The sequence below is a fragment of the Sminthopsis crassicaudata genome, chromosome 2 (genome assembly GCF_048593235.1).
Source record: "Sminthopsis crassicaudata isolate SCR6 chromosome 2, ASM4859323v1, whole genome shotgun sequence".
NCBI classification, from domain to species: domain Eukaryota; kingdom Metazoa; phylum Chordata; class Mammalia; order Dasyuromorphia; family Dasyuridae; genus Sminthopsis; species Sminthopsis crassicaudata.
This window is the reverse complement of record NC_133618.1, coordinates 425,189,482-425,205,041: the sequence shown is the minus strand read 5'-3', so window position 1 is coordinate 425,205,041 and position 15,560 is coordinate 425,189,482. Positions and strand designations below refer to the sequence as shown.

The 15,560-nt window shown below is 33.3% G+C and overlaps 2 protein-coding genes across 4 annotated transcripts in view; one reads left to right on the top strand and one right to left on the bottom strand.

Annotated features, from left to right (window-relative positions):
• The window catches only part of UBTD2 (ubiquitin domain containing 2), a 62,827-nt gene that overhangs the window by 23,535 nt on the left and 23,732 nt on the right, over window positions 1–15,560 (top strand). The gene's annotated exons all lie outside the window — the stretch shown is intronic.
• Window positions 14,881–15,560, bottom strand: part of EFCAB9 (EF-hand calcium binding domain 9) — a 41,641-nt gene continuing 40,961 nt past the window's right edge. Inside the window, exon 4 of the mRNA XM_074292075.1 lies at window positions 14,881–15,416. Coding sequence (XP_074148176.1) covers window positions 15,408–15,416 — 9 coding nt within the window. The 3' untranslated portion in view covers window positions 14,881–15,407. The remainder of the gene's footprint in view (window positions 15,417–15,560) is intronic.

The following is a 15,560-nucleotide window of genomic DNA, read 5'->3' as shown; positions in this document are numbered from 1 at the left end:
TTGATGTGGACAATCAGCCTCTGCCCATGAAGAACTTTTTTTGGCACCTCACATTGGGACTTTGCAGATTTCAACAGCCAAAGCAAGAATCTGTTAGATCAATTTATGGCCAAGCACCACCTTTGGACTGCTGGTCACTTGATGATTGATGTTCTCTGTACTCTAGTGGGTAGAACTGACGTCTGAATGGTAGAAGGGTGCTTACCTGAAGGACAAACTGGCAAGGGGAGGGGCAGAAGGATGAATCAGAGGACCTAGTCAAATGACCTTCCGTCTTTGTAGCCTTAGTTTCAGTCCTCCAGTAGGACAGTTTATGTTGAAAGGAGGAGCTTGTGTATCCAGGGTCTTACTAAGTAGTCTAATCTTGCTCCCAGAGACCTCAGACAACAGTTATTTTTTCCTTACAAAGACATTCTTGGGCACTGGATGCTGATGATTTTGGGACCTTTCTTCTCAATGATCTGACTCCTGCTGCTATTGAATTGGGGTAATTAGAAAACCCTCTCTTTGGAGGGAAGGGAAGAGAGACTAACCATCATTTCTTCATTGTACAGTCCCGTAATAAAAATTTCCCTCTGAGTTGTGGGGAAAAAAAAAGTTCAAATAGCAATAATCAAGGTTAGGTTTGTTGGATTCAAAGTACCCTCTGGGTGAAGAATAACAACATAACTAAACTCAGCGATTAGAACTTACATTTTCTTCATCATTTTATGTCTACTTAAGTAATACTCACCTTTATAGTGAGTTATTTTACTATTTACAAAATACTTTCCTCCCTTTAGCCTTGTGAGCTAGTTACTACCTACTTGTTATTTATTTCTTAGTAATCTATTTAGATTGCTTATTTTAAATATGAAGGAACTGAGGCTCAGAGATTGTGGCAGGTTTTTTTGTTATATTTTAGGGGGTTTTGTTTATTTTTTTGTTTTGTTGAGGCAGTTGGGGTTAAGTGACTTGCCCAGGGTCACACAGCTAGAAAGTGTTAAGTTCTGAGGCTAGATTTGAACTCAGAGCTGACTTCAGGGCTGGCATTCTATCCACTGTGCCCCTATATTTTAGTTCTATACTGTAATCCTTTCCTTCTTTCCCCATTTCTCACTAGAGGCACAGATTTGTGTCTGTCATTTGACATAGACACTGCCCCTGCTCCCCACAAGCCATGTGCAAGTGTGTATGTAAATATATGTAAAACCATACTATGTATACTTCTGTTTATGATTTCTTTTTCTGGAGGTGGATAGCATCTTCCTTTGTCAATCCTTTGTAGTTGATTTGAGTATTTCTAATACTCAGAATAACTTATTCATTCACAGTTATTGTTCAGTATTGTTTCTGTATATAGTGTCCTCTTGGTTCTCATTTTGTTCTTCCTTATTTTGTGCAAGTCTTTCCATGTTTTTCTAAAATCAACCTGCTTATCATTTCTTACAGCACAGTAGTATTCTAACACAATTGTATACCATAACTTTTTTAGCCATTCCTCAACCAGTAAGCATCCCTTCAATTTCCGGGCCTTTGCCACAATAAAGAAAACATCAGCAAAAAGAGACAGTTTTATAACCATACTGATTCCTTCAATTTATTTTTCTTTTCTTATAGCTTAGCAATTTCTTTTTTAAAAAAAAATTTCATTTTCCCCATTACATTTAAAATAATTTTTTAACATTTGTTTTTAAAACTTTTAAATTCCAGCTTCTCTTCCTTATCCCCATTCCCAATCACATATGAAATTGTGCAAAATATTTCCATAAAAATCATCTTGTGAAAAGAAAACTTAGGTCTAGTACCCTAATTAAAAAAAAACTCAGAAAAATAATTTTAAAAAAGAGAGAAAGAGAATTTCAACCTGCATTTGACACAATTAATTTCTTCTCTGGGTGTGGATAGGATTTTTTATCATAAGTCCTTCAGAGTAGTCATGGATCATTGCACTGCTGAGAATAGCAAAGTAACTTACAGCTGGTCATCCCAGAACATTACTATTACTTTGTATACAGACATTTCACTTTGCTTGAATTCATGAAGGACTTTGCAGGATTTTTTTTTTTGAGAGCAACCTGCTCATCATTTCCCATAAAACAATAATTCATGACAATCACATACCACAATTTATTCAGCCATCACCAGTTGATGGGTATTTTCTCAATTTCCAATTTTTTGCCTTGAGAGCTGCTACAGATATTTTTGTACATATGGATCTATTTTTTTTTTTTTTTTTGCTGAGGCATTTGGGATTAAGTGATTTGTCCAGTGTCACACACCTAGGAAGTGTTAAGTGTCTGAGGCCAGATTTCTATTCAGGTCCTCCTAACTTAAGGGATATGGGTCCTTTAAAAAAAAAATTCTTTTGGTATTTATGCCTAGTAGTAGTAGTAGTAGCTCAAAGGATATGCATGAATTTGTAGCCTGTTGTGCATAAATTATCTATCTTTTGATCAATTATCATTTGGGGCATGGCTTTTTTTTTTTTAATAAATTTTACTTAGTAGTCCCTCTGTGTATGAGAAACAGGCCTTATTAGAGACATTTGCTTCAAAATTCTTTTGACAATTATTATTGTTAACTTATTTCCCCCTCATTTATTCTATTCTCTCTCCTTTCACCCTGTCTTCAAAAGTATTTTGCTACTGATCAGATCATTTCCTTCCCAATATGCCCTCTCATTTTATCACCCTCCCCCTCTTTCCCATATCCCATTTCCCATCTGTTTTCCTGCTAAGATAAATTTCTATACCCATATTAAATGTGTATGTTATTTCTTCACTGGGCCAGTTCTGATGAGAGTAAGGTTCACCTACTTCCCTTCCTCCCCCTCCTCCATTCCATTTTCCTTGCCTCTTTTAATGGCAAAAAAAAATTCTATTTCTCCCTTTCCTTTAGTCCCAGTGCATTCCTCTCTAACCCCTTAATTTCATCATTTTTTAAAAAAGATATTATCCCTCATATTCAACTCACACTTGTCTTCTGTCTATAATATACTGTTTCTAACTGCCATAATAATAAGCAAATTCTAATGAATTACAAGTATTATCCTTCTGTGTAGGAATGTAAATAGATAAATCTTGTTAACTCCCTTATATCACTTTCCTTATTACTTTCTTCAGCTTCTCCTGAGTCCTATATTTGAAAATCAGATTTTCCATTTAGCTCTGATCTTTTCATCATGAATGCTTGAAAGTCTTTTATTTCATTGAATATCTACCTTTTACCCTGAGGGATTATTTTTAGTAGGTGGATAGGTGATACTTGGTTGTAATCCTAGCCCCATTGCTCTCCCAAATATCATATTCCAAGCCCTTTTAATGTAGAAGCTGTTAAATCTTGTGTTATCCTGACTGTGGCGCCACTATGCTTGAATTATTTCTTTCTGGATGCTTGTAGTATTTTTTCTTGACCTGGGAGTTCTAGAATTTGGCTATAATATTCCCGGGAGTTGTCATTTTGGGATTTTTTTTTTAGGAGGTGATTGGTGGATTCTTTAAGTTTCTATTTAGCTCTCTAGTTCTAGAATATCAGGACAGTTTTCATTGATAATTTCTTACAGATGATGTCTAAGTTCTTTTCTTGATCATGACTTTCAGGTAGACCAATAATTTTTAAATTATTTCTCCGGGATCTATTTTCCAGGTCAGTTATTTTTCCAATGGAGATATTTCATTTTTTCCCCCTTTTTGGGGGAAGGGAGGGAGTTGCTTTATTGTACCTTGATTTTTCATAAAGTCATAATTTCTAAGGAATTATTTTCCTCAGTGAGCTTTTTTACCTCCTTTCCCAGTTGGTCAATTTTGCTTTTTAAGGCATTCTTTTCCTCATTACCTTTTTCCTTTTGTACCACTCAGTTATTTTCCTAATTTTTTCTTTATCTCTCTTGATTTTCAAAATCTCTTTTGAGTTCTTCCATTGCCTGAGCCCAATTCTTGTTTTATTTATTTTTTTTTCTGAGGTAATTGGGGTTAAGTGACTTGCCCAAGATCACACAGCTAGGACGTGTTAAATGTCTTGAGACCAGATTTGAATTCAGGTTCTCTTGACTTCATGCTTGGTGCTCTGTCTACTGTGCCACCTAGTGCTTCCAATTCTTATTTTTCTTGAAGACTTTGGATGTAGCAACTTTGACTTTACTATCTTCTTCTCAGTGTGTTTTGATCATCCTTGTCATAATAACTTTATGTGATCAGAAACTTTTTTTGTTTTCTGCTTATTTTCCTAGCCTATTACTTGACTTTTAACTCTTTGTTAAAATAGGGCTCTCTTCAGGATGGAGGATGTATTGTCATGATTCTGTATTCTAACCTTTCATACATTCTCTTCTACTGGCTCTGTTTTCCCATACCGTGTCAGTGTACCAGGTTTTCCTTTAATTTTCTTTTCAAAATTTGGTGATACAAGTGTACTGTCTCATCTTTATTTTGTTTCATATTTTCCCCTTCCCTCTTAGTTCAATATTAAACACAATGGCCAATTTGCAAATGTTAGCTAGTTGTTAATATTTTTCTAATATTTTCTAAAGGAGACTTTATGTAAATTTTAAGTTTTCATTTCATGAATTTAATTATTTTGTTGTATATAACAGAAAATGGGCAGTAAAATTCATTATCTTTTGCCTTTTGTACCAGTTGTTATTCATGAAGTTTTTTGGCTGTTGAGCTTTTCACTTGTTTTTGTTCCACCTTGTAATATCCGGGATAGCTTTCTGGAGGACTTTGGGATCAGCCTGAGTCCTTGGTCTTAGTGGAAGAGTGAAGGAGGTAGGAGGGGCCACCATGAGGCTGGTCAAAGATGGAGTCTGGAATCTGGTGGAGTCTCGAATCTTTGTGTATGTGGCTGAGAGAGTCTCCTGTGTCTGAGACTCTCTTAAATACCTCAGTATGATTACATCATTACAACACACTGAGCATGAGCAACTATTACATCACCATAGAGAACCATTATCTTACACTGAGTAGGTGCTTACCTTAAGCACCATGCTGTTTTGATTCAAGAAAACCTTTTTAGAGTTCCAACCCCCCTATACCACCTTTTAATGGTATCAGTTATTAAAAGTGTAATACTTTGCTGTCCTAACAGCAAAAACGGGTTTCAGTTGATATTATAGGATATTGCTGTGCAGAAGGCTGAATTAGTAAAAATGTTTTTTTGCTATTACCTTCACTAATAATTACCACATTATAGGAAGTCCTGACTTGAGCTTATGGTATTGTGAATGCTTTACTCAAATACCTTTTATAGCATAGTAGCCCCTATGGGCCTGTGTTTGAAGAGACCTTAGGGAATTCAGAAGGTAACATGTAATAGTGATGATTAATTTTAGTAGAATATTTGGGTACCATAATGAGCTACTTAGATCAATAACACATGGTCTTGAGTAGGAGTCAGGAGATTACAATTGGAGGGCCCAAATCCAGCCCTATTAACAATGTATGAGTAATTTATAAACCAGTTAGAACATAATAAGCAGTCTAGGGCTTCATGACCCATGGTTTGTTGATGACCAGTACTTTAGGGAAGGAGTTGAAGGGGTAAGAATAAGGGACAAAACTATTTCTTAACCACCTTAGTTGAAATATGAAGGTGAAGAAAAGAGGTTTAACAAAGAGATTTAACAGTTTGTCACTAAGTTTACTGATTTGCTGGATTTTATTTCATTTGCTCTGAGCTCTTCACACATTCAAAACCACTTGACATCATCTCCAATTTTCTACTCTTTCATTGTAATCTCTGATGAAAAAGTGATTCTTCCAAAAACAACCTCTCTATGTACACTATTTTCCATGAACTCCAGCAGATTGCCCCCATAATCTTTGTTTCTATTTAATCTGTAATATCTTCTTAGCTACTACTGGCTTCTTTCCTACTGTTTATAAAGCTGCCCATGTCTCCCTCAACTTTAAAAGCCCTCATTTGGCACATCATTTGGAGAGTGGCTAAGCAAATTATTCATGTATATAGTGGATTAGTACTGTACTTTGTATAAAATGTAACATTATGAATAAAAAAGAAGTATGGAAAAATTTAAATATATTGATGCAAGCTGAAGCAGGGCCAGAAAAATAATACATACAATGACTACATCAACGTAAGTGGGAAGAACAATCACAAAGCAATCAAGATAAGAGACTTTAATTTATTGTGGAACACAAATTAAGATATTGGTCTAACGCTTAATTTCTGATATACTCATTTTCATTTTCCCAGCAGTTCTTATCAGTTAAGAGTTTTTTTTTTTAACAAGGTAGCAAATATTTTGGGATTTATTCAAATCTGTCACTCATGAATTTCTGTTGAATGCTTTACTTGATCTCAAAATAGGAATTTATCTAACTGATGGTGACCAGAAATCTTCTGGGCTTTTGCTAATTGTTGAATTGTTAAAAAATTAATACAGAGAACTCAAAACAAATTCTACTATGGAAACTTTATTCCAGATAAGTTGTGGTTGAGTTCTGTCATTTTTCATTCTTGCCTATAACTCAATGGGAAAGCCTCAGAATTTTGTAAATATGAAGTAAAAAAGTAGAGATGACAGTTGCATGCAGAAGATATAACAGGAAAAGGAATAAAAAGGAAAATGGATATCTGATACTTCTGGATTGAACACTGAATGAAACCTGTAAGCTGTAACAGGAGACTCAAAAATGGGGAGTATCTGCTAGTGAACTGAAATGCAATACTGTTAGAATCTGGGGGGGGGTGGAGAAGAGAGTTATGGGGGTGGAAAGGAAGAACAACTTTCTGAACTAGTTAGAACAGAGAAATAAAAACAGGTTCATGTTTTTTTTATCAGGTTTTTAGAAAGTAAATCAATATAGCCCAATAAAAAGTTTTATTCTGTATATAATCTTTTAATAAGTGGAGATAGCAAGTAAAGTGAGTTACAAAAATATAGATACACTATATTTAAGAATTATATGCTATAGGAAAAAATTAAGTAAACATTATTAGAAAGGGTTAGATTCATACATATAAGGCAGAACTTGAATTTCAGCTCTTGTCTAAAGTATGAGGATAGATGTTGTATTTGGAGCAAGGGTAGATCAACTTATAGTGGAACATAAGCAAGGTTTCAGGTAAAACAGCAAGTAAAATTGAAGGAAAAATTAAGGTTTAAGGTCAAATTTGTTTTACTTTGAGGAATAATTTTTGTCTGTTTAGAAGGAGAAGAGTATAAAATATATTGGCAAACTACTGAGTAATAAGATCTTGTGGAAGAAGGCAATGTAATTTTAATGAGTCAGAAAATATTGATCAGCATTGTTTCTGAATATTTTATTTGTATTTTTTCATTAGTATACATTATTTATTTTGCCATCTATCATTTTGATATTGATCCTCAATACTGAAATGGCCTTTAGCAAAAATATGTTCAGAAAGCATTGCTTTGTCTTGACAGTTTTTCTAATGTGTACTTCTAAATTTTCTTTCAAGGTATTATTAGAAGACTCTGAACATTATTATCCCCTCATACTTTTTTTGCATCTTTCCCTAACAGTGCTGGCCAAAGAGAATTGAAGCTGTCATTGACATCTAATTTTATATTTATAGTACATCATCTCAAAATATACAAGTTTTGCCACATATAGCCCATATTAAAATAATATGGCATTTATTATTTCAGGAAAGGGCCACAACCAAGACTAAATTCCAGAAGAGGCATGCACAGATTTATATCTAAGTTGCCCAAGCCCATACTCTAAAAATTTGTATGTTCTCTTTTGTCCAAAGAAAGGACATACTTGGAATTTTCTTAATAGCCAGCTCATGACCATTTGCCTTTGCATAAGTGATCAAAAGATATTAACAAAAACTACTCAGAAAATTACAGAGTATTTACAGTTCTTTGAATGAATGCTGCTAATCATAACAGACCTGAGATTTTACCTCAAATTCTCCTATTTGGCAAAGATAATAAAAAATGGCAAGTCATTGATGGAGGGGTTGGGAGATGGTAGGCACACCAATACATTGTTGGTGGAATTGTAAAATGACAATACCATTTTGGAAAGCAAGTTGAAATTATGTAATTAAAGTGATGAACAAGTCCATGCCCTGTGAGCTGAGACATTTCTTGCTAGGTTTATATTCTCAAGGAAGCTATTGATAAGAAGGTCCCCATGTACATCAAAATATTAATAACAGCACTTTTGTGATAGTAAGGAATTGGAAACAAAGTAGATGATCATTGATTAGATAATAGCTTTAAAAAAATTACAATACATGAATGTAATGAAATATTACTGTACTGTAAGACATGATGTTTGTGAATAATGTAGACAAGCAAAAAAAAGATTTATATGATGTAGCATGTGGTGAGCAGAGTCAAGAAAACAGTCTACATTCTAACTATAAATATATTCTGTTGTTTCAGTTTTAGTTGTTTCAGTTGTGTCTGACTCTTTTATGAGCCTATTTTGGGGTTTTCTTAGCAAAGATTAGAGTAGTTTGCCATTTTCTTCTCCAGTTCATTTATAGATGAAGAACTGAGCCAAACGGGGTTAAGTGACTAGTCAGCATTAGAGGCTGGATTTGAACTTAAGAAGATGAATCTTCCTGGTTTTAAGCCTAGTGCACTCTATGTATATGTGTTTCTGTGTTTAAAACAACCACGAACTAAAAAAATAAAAAATGAATACAATAAAATTATAAAGATAAGCCTGACTGAAATGGAGATAAGACACTGAATGCAGTCCTTCATAAAAGAAGACACTGAATCCAATCCTTCCTGGAAGTGAGAGGTCCACAGATGTTTTCAAACCTTTTCAGTGTATTGATGGATTATGGTGATTTTTGCCTCTCCCCTCCAGTCTCTCCCTACTTTTTGTCTTTAAAAAATACTATCTATAAGGGGCTGCTAGATGGCCCAGTGGATAGAGTGCAGGCCCTGAAGTCAGAAAAACCTGAGTCCAAATCCAGCCTCAGACACTTAATATTTCCTAGGTGTATGACCCTGGGCAAGTCATTTAACTCCATTCATTTAACTCCATTTGCATCAGCAAAACAATAAATAAATAAATAAACAAAATGCTATTTGTTATGTGGAATGGCTTTCAGAGAAAAGGGAGGGATGCTGGAAATACCCATGAAGATGTAAAAAAAAAAAAAAAAAAAAAAGATATCAGTAAAAACGTAAATTGGCTTCATATCATGGATCATTAGAAAGTGAAAGCCTTGGGAATTATTGATGAAAACTGGTTTTGAGGACTTTTTGTTTCATCTTTATTAAGAGGTATCTTGTGCAAATGCTTACCATTTTGATCAACTGCTTTGCAGAGTACTTCTGAATTCTGATGGTGGCTACTCTCTTTGGGATCCCCCACCAGGAGCTGCTACAGACCAAATATCTGCAACAGAAGTTTTGGGCAGCCACTGTAGCTCCTGTTCTAGCAGTTAGTCCTAATGCTTATTGACATATTCTTATAGCATATTCTAGCAGTGGTATTTAAATATGAAAGCAGAGATAGAAATTGAATATCTGGTGTTTCTTTTCTGTACTTTTATAATATTTTAGGTCATAATAATCTGTTTCATACTCCCTGCTAAATTGTAAATTCCATGGGGACATTGAACCTATCTTGTTTAAACTTTGAATATCCTTTAGTACCTAACAGTTCTCTATGATGTTTACTAAATGAATGAATAAATGGTTCATACTAGGGCAGTAATCTAAGAGCACTGTCTTCCAAGTCATAAAAGAATATTAAACAAATAAGAATATTGAACAAAGACCTTTATATAAAAATTAATAAGAAACGTTAAAAACCTGAATATTAATATTGAACATATGAAAAATATAAAAAGAAAATTATTCTAGAATTTGGGGTACTTAAGTTTTTTAATCTCCACTTTTCATGAGAAATTGACTAGACTTATTTGCTATTTTTATATTCAAGGAGATTGAGGGGAATTATTGATTCTCAAATTGTTTTGGCTTTTGATTTTTTTCCCAAAGGTAATAGGAATATTATTCTCTCTTCCCTTAATAGTAGAGTAGTATTCTTAATAATACTGATATTAATAATTAAAATGATAATAATGATGACTTCTAACCTAAACAACTTATAGGTAAAAGGATCTACTGAACATTATATTCTAAAACATCAATTTCTGTTTATTTATACAAACATTTGAATATTTCCTATGTGTATATTGCTTCTGCTCATTTCTTTTCAACATTTGCAAACACATTTTAAAAAATCAGAATGGCTTCAATAGCTATGTAATATATTTCATTCCTAATTTCCTGGCCTATATTTGGTCAATTGGGTTGGGGGGGGAGTGTGTTTGCAATATGACTTATACACAGTGTGTATTTGGCCTCATTAAAGACTAAATGGACTGTGTTCTAGGATCTGATTTGAAGAGGCTAAAAAGGTGCTAGTGTTTTTATACCCAGCAAACATATCATGAGTGTATTTTATTTATATATATACATATATATATATATATATATATATATATATATATATATATATATATATCCACAGACATTCACATGCACAAGTGTGTATGTTTACAAATTTAAAGGGATGAGGCAATTGACAATGCCATGAATTTCATTTCAAGATAACCATATGGACTATGGCATATTTTAGTGCAATATTTAAAAGATCATAGGATTTAGAGACAGAAAGGATCTTGCAGATTATCTTGGTTTTTCTCTTTAAGCATTTGAGAAAACCAAAGCTGAGAGGAGTGAAAGGACTTGCCCAATATCACATTAGATATTAAGTAGTACAATCAGGATTGGAACTTAAGTTTTTTGTTTTTTTTTCAATTCCAAATCCAGTATTCTTTCTACTATGTTGAATATTCTTCTGTATAATTTACAGAAAAAAAATTAGGTATTTTTTAAAACTTTTCCTCTATATTTTAAAAAAAAGTAATATAATATACAGAAACTTCTTTCTCAATTTACTTTTTTAGTCAGATTTCTCCATTGGAGGAAGGATGTTATACAGTAATAAAAGTGCCTTGTATTTGTGCAGTTTTAAATAATTGTCAGAATATTATGATATATGTTATCATATTTGATCCTTATGTGGTCCTTGGGGTAGATAAGATAGAATGAATTGTGTTAGCCTTTTTTTATAAGTAAAGAAACCCAGAGAATCAACTAGTCTAACATCCTACAACTATTAAAGGCTGGAATCGATAACAGAACATAGAGCCTTTGACTTGATTTTTTTTCCATTGTGTTAGTATTGCCTTGATAATTTAAATATTAAAAACCTTGAAGACATTTTCAAGGCTTCTTTTTAAAAAAAAAATTTATTAAAACTTTTTATTTTAAAAAACATATACATGGACAATTCTTCAACATTAGCCCTTGCAAAATTTTATGTTCCATTTTCCCTCCTTCCTTCAACACTATCCCCTAGATGGCAAGTAGTCCAATATATGTTAAACATATGTGTTAAATCCAGTATATGTATACATATTTATACAATTTTCATGCTGCACAGGAAAGATCAAAATCAAACCAGTTAGAGAGAGAGAAAGAGAAACAAAATAAAATGCATGCAGTCCATAACAAAAAAGGAGTAGGTGGCTCTCTTCATCACTGAACAATTGGAACTGGTTTGAATCATCTCATTGTTGAAGAGAATCATGTCCATCAGAATTGATCATCATATAGTCTTCTTGTTGTTGTGTAAAATCATCTCTTGGTTCTGCTCATTTCACTTAGCATCAGTTCATGTAAGTCTCTCCAGGCCTCTCTGCAATCATCCTGCTGATCGTTTCTTAGAGAACAATAATATTTCATAACATTCAGCCATTCTCCAATTGATGGGCATCCATTCAGTTTCCAGTTTCTTGCCACTAAAAAAATAAAGCTGCCACAAACATTCTTGCACATACAGGTCCCTTTCCCTCCTTTAAGATCTCTTTGGCAGCTAGGTGATGCCGTGGATAGAGCACTAGCCCTGAAGTCAGGAGAACCTGAGTTCAAATTTGGTCTCAGACATTTAACACCTCCTATCTGTGTGATCCTGGGCAAGTCACTTCACCTCAAATGCCTCAGCAAAAAAACAAAAACAAAAAAACACACAAAAAGATCTCTTTGGGATATAAGCCTAATAGAAACTCTGCTGGATCAAAGGGTATGCATTTTCAAGGCTTCTTAAAGTTTTCTCACCTGTGACCCATTGCCATTCTCTTTGCCAGAGAAATTTTTAGGTAACCCTGGGTATATAGATATAGAAATGAAACACTTTCTGATAATATAACATAATTTTTATGATACCCCTCTGCCCACATTCAGTTAGAGGGATCCAGACCCACAGTTGAAGAAACTTTGTTCTAGATCATTCTATACAGAGTTCTTTATCACTATCATTATTAGATGGCAGCAAGAAAGTAGAGTTGATCAGTGCTGAAATTCTTAACCTTTTTTGTATAAAGACCCTATTCCCTTCTTGTATCAATGTTTCTAAATGCATAAAATACAGGGGATTATAAAAAAATGATTACAGTTATCAAAAATGTTAAGCAAATTCATGGATCCCTGTTTAAGAATACTAATGCTGGTTGTATTTTTTTATATTTTTGTTCATGTAAGTTATTAAAAGATACTGGATGCAAGGTTTATGTTATTTGCAGTAAAACTATTTAATATGTTGGATCAATGAGATTCCAATCATGGGACTTTATTTTAAAGTGCTACCCCAGCATAAACACTAAAAGAGACAGCATTATAGTTAATGTACCAAAGTGTTATATCTTGACTTTTTAAATTATATATTTTTAAAATAGTTTTTTATTGGTATCTTTTTTTTTGCATTTCCAGGTTGCCTTTAGTATCTCACTTTTTCCTTCCCAGAGACCCAGCCTATATAAATAGTATTTTTAAAGAAAAAAAAAGGGGGGGGGAAATCACTATAAATTATCAATACATCAACAAAATGTGAAAATATGTGCAGTATACAACACTTCTGGCTTTCATCTTAGCTAAGAAGTAGAAATTGTTATATTTCTTCTTTTGAGTCGTGCTTAATCTTTATAATTTTGTAGTATTCATGTTTGATTTTTTCTGATAGTTCTTTCTGTATGCTCTATTATAGTCACTGTATTATTGTTTTCTTGGCTCTGTTTCAGTCGTTATCAGTTCATCCTGATGTATTTCAATATACATCATAATCTTTATTTCTCACAGCATAGTAATATTCAGTTATATTAATATATCACATTGTTTAGCCATTCTCTAGTCAGTGGGCATTGCTTTGTTTCTAATTCTTAACTTTCACAAAAAGTTCTCTTTCAAATGTCCTGGGAGGAGAGGAGAGGGAAGTATAAGCCTAGCAATGCAATTTGGATCAAAGGTTATAGACTGTTTAGTCATTTGTGAATATGTGTATGTATATATGTATATATATATACATAAGTATATGTATGTATTTCATTAAATATTTCCCCAATTACATTTGAGTTCCAAATTCTATTCTCTTTACCCATCTCCCACTTCTTGAAAAGGCAAGCATATCAATTATACATAAGAAGTTATGCAAAATAAATTTTACTCCTTTTAATTTCATAATTCCAGATTGATTCATAACTCCACCAACAATGTACTAGTGCTTTTCTTTCCACAAGCCCTGCAACATTGACTTTCCATAGTTTGTCAACTTTGTCAATTTTCAGGATTTGAAGTAATATCGTGAGGCTGTTTTGATTTGTATTTCTATAGTCATTCTCTATTCATGATTTGAAATTTCTTTCATTTAGTTGTTAATTTGAATTTCTTTTGAGAACTGTTCTTATGCTTTGACCACTTACCTATTAGGGAATGACTTTTGTTTTTATATATATCTTGAATACCCTTATATCCTTATCAGGAAAATTTTATTCAAAATTTCCTTCCTGCCCTTCCATTCAACTGTTTCCCTTAGACGGTTCAGTTTTTTTATGCATAAGCTTTTCAGTTTTGTGTGATTAATTTTATTTTAAAATAGTAGTCCTGAAAACAGCCATTTTAAAATTCAATATAAGCTGATATTTAATCTAACTGTTCCTCTTAAGTCACAGAAATTAAAATATAGACCCTTAAAGTTGAAAGAACAACCATGATTCTCTTTACCATGGGGAGATGGGATATGACAGATTGGTTATGTCAGGTCTCTGGGATTGTGAGTGTTGGTGTTATTTTTTGGCACATGACAACTGCTTAGGTGTGAGTCCTGATAGTTACCTTTGTTTACTTAGTTGGTACTTTGTCATGGGTTTCCTAAGGCCTATTGAACTTTACCTGAAAAGTACTGTGGTAGATGTTAGAAGACCTTGGTTTGAATCCTATTCATTTTATCAGCTGTGTGACCCTGAACAAGTTACTTCTATAAATGTTACCTCATCTGTAATGTTGCTGTGAGGCTAAAATTAAATACACTGTGTAAAATACCATAGAGATCTGTTATTACTATTGTTATTTTGTTTCATGCATAGGCATGTTCTATGCCTTCTGCATAGTCAGTTTTCTCATAAATGTGTCCTGCTGGCCACAAGAGGGGAGCATAGGAAAAAATGTGAATAAGTTAGAATCAGTCTTTCCTGTTTTATAGAAAAACAAACAATTGAAAACATGCTCTCCAACAGCTCTCTAGAGTCATCTTTATATAGAAATACAGCACATTTTTCTAGGCCATATTATTTTCTAAAAATAACATTTTATGCCTCCCCTAATCACACATAAAAATGATTTTTTTAACATGTAAAAAAGTTTTGAATTCTAAATTCTATCTCACCTCTCCTCTCCTTCTTCCTGAAATGGTAAGCAATTTGATATTACATATGTGTCTGTCTTATACATGTGTAATTATGTAAAACATTTGCATTTTGTGCAAGAAGATTCAAATGGAAAATAAAGAAAATGAAAGATAGTGCGCTTCAGTCTTTTTCACACAACATCAGTTCTTTCTCCGGAGATGGATACCATTTTTCATTATGCATCCTTTAGGATTATCTTGGATCCCTGTATTGCTGCTGAGAAATAGCTAAGTCATTGCTGCTACTGTGTACAGAATTTTCCTCAATCTCCTTACTTCACTTTGCATCTGTAAGTTTTCCCAGATTTTTCTGAAACTATTCCGCTTGCCATTTCTTATAGTACAGTTGTATTCCATTACAATCATATACTTGTTTAGCCATTTCCCAGTTGATAGATGTCACCTCAGTTTCCAGTTCTTAGACATGAGAGCTACTACAAATATTTTTGTAAAATAGATTCTTCCCCCCCCCCTTTTAATTGTCTATGGGATAAAATCTAGGTCATATTATGAATGGAGGTAAGATCTAGTAGTAGTAGTTCTGGAATAGTGATCTTGATAGTTGGATGTGTTAACTGTGTTCTCACGTATAAAATGAGATTGTACTATAAATAATTTCTTTAAGTCTGTTCCAGGCCAAAATTCTTGTGTTTATTAGTACACCTATAACAGAGAGGAAACAAAGTTATATTATTAATAAAATAGTAGTAATCATAATACATTGATGATGCTAATCTTTTTGAATGCTGCCCTACTGTAGTGCAGACCTTTACTACTTCATGCCTGGACTGCAATAACCTATTTCTG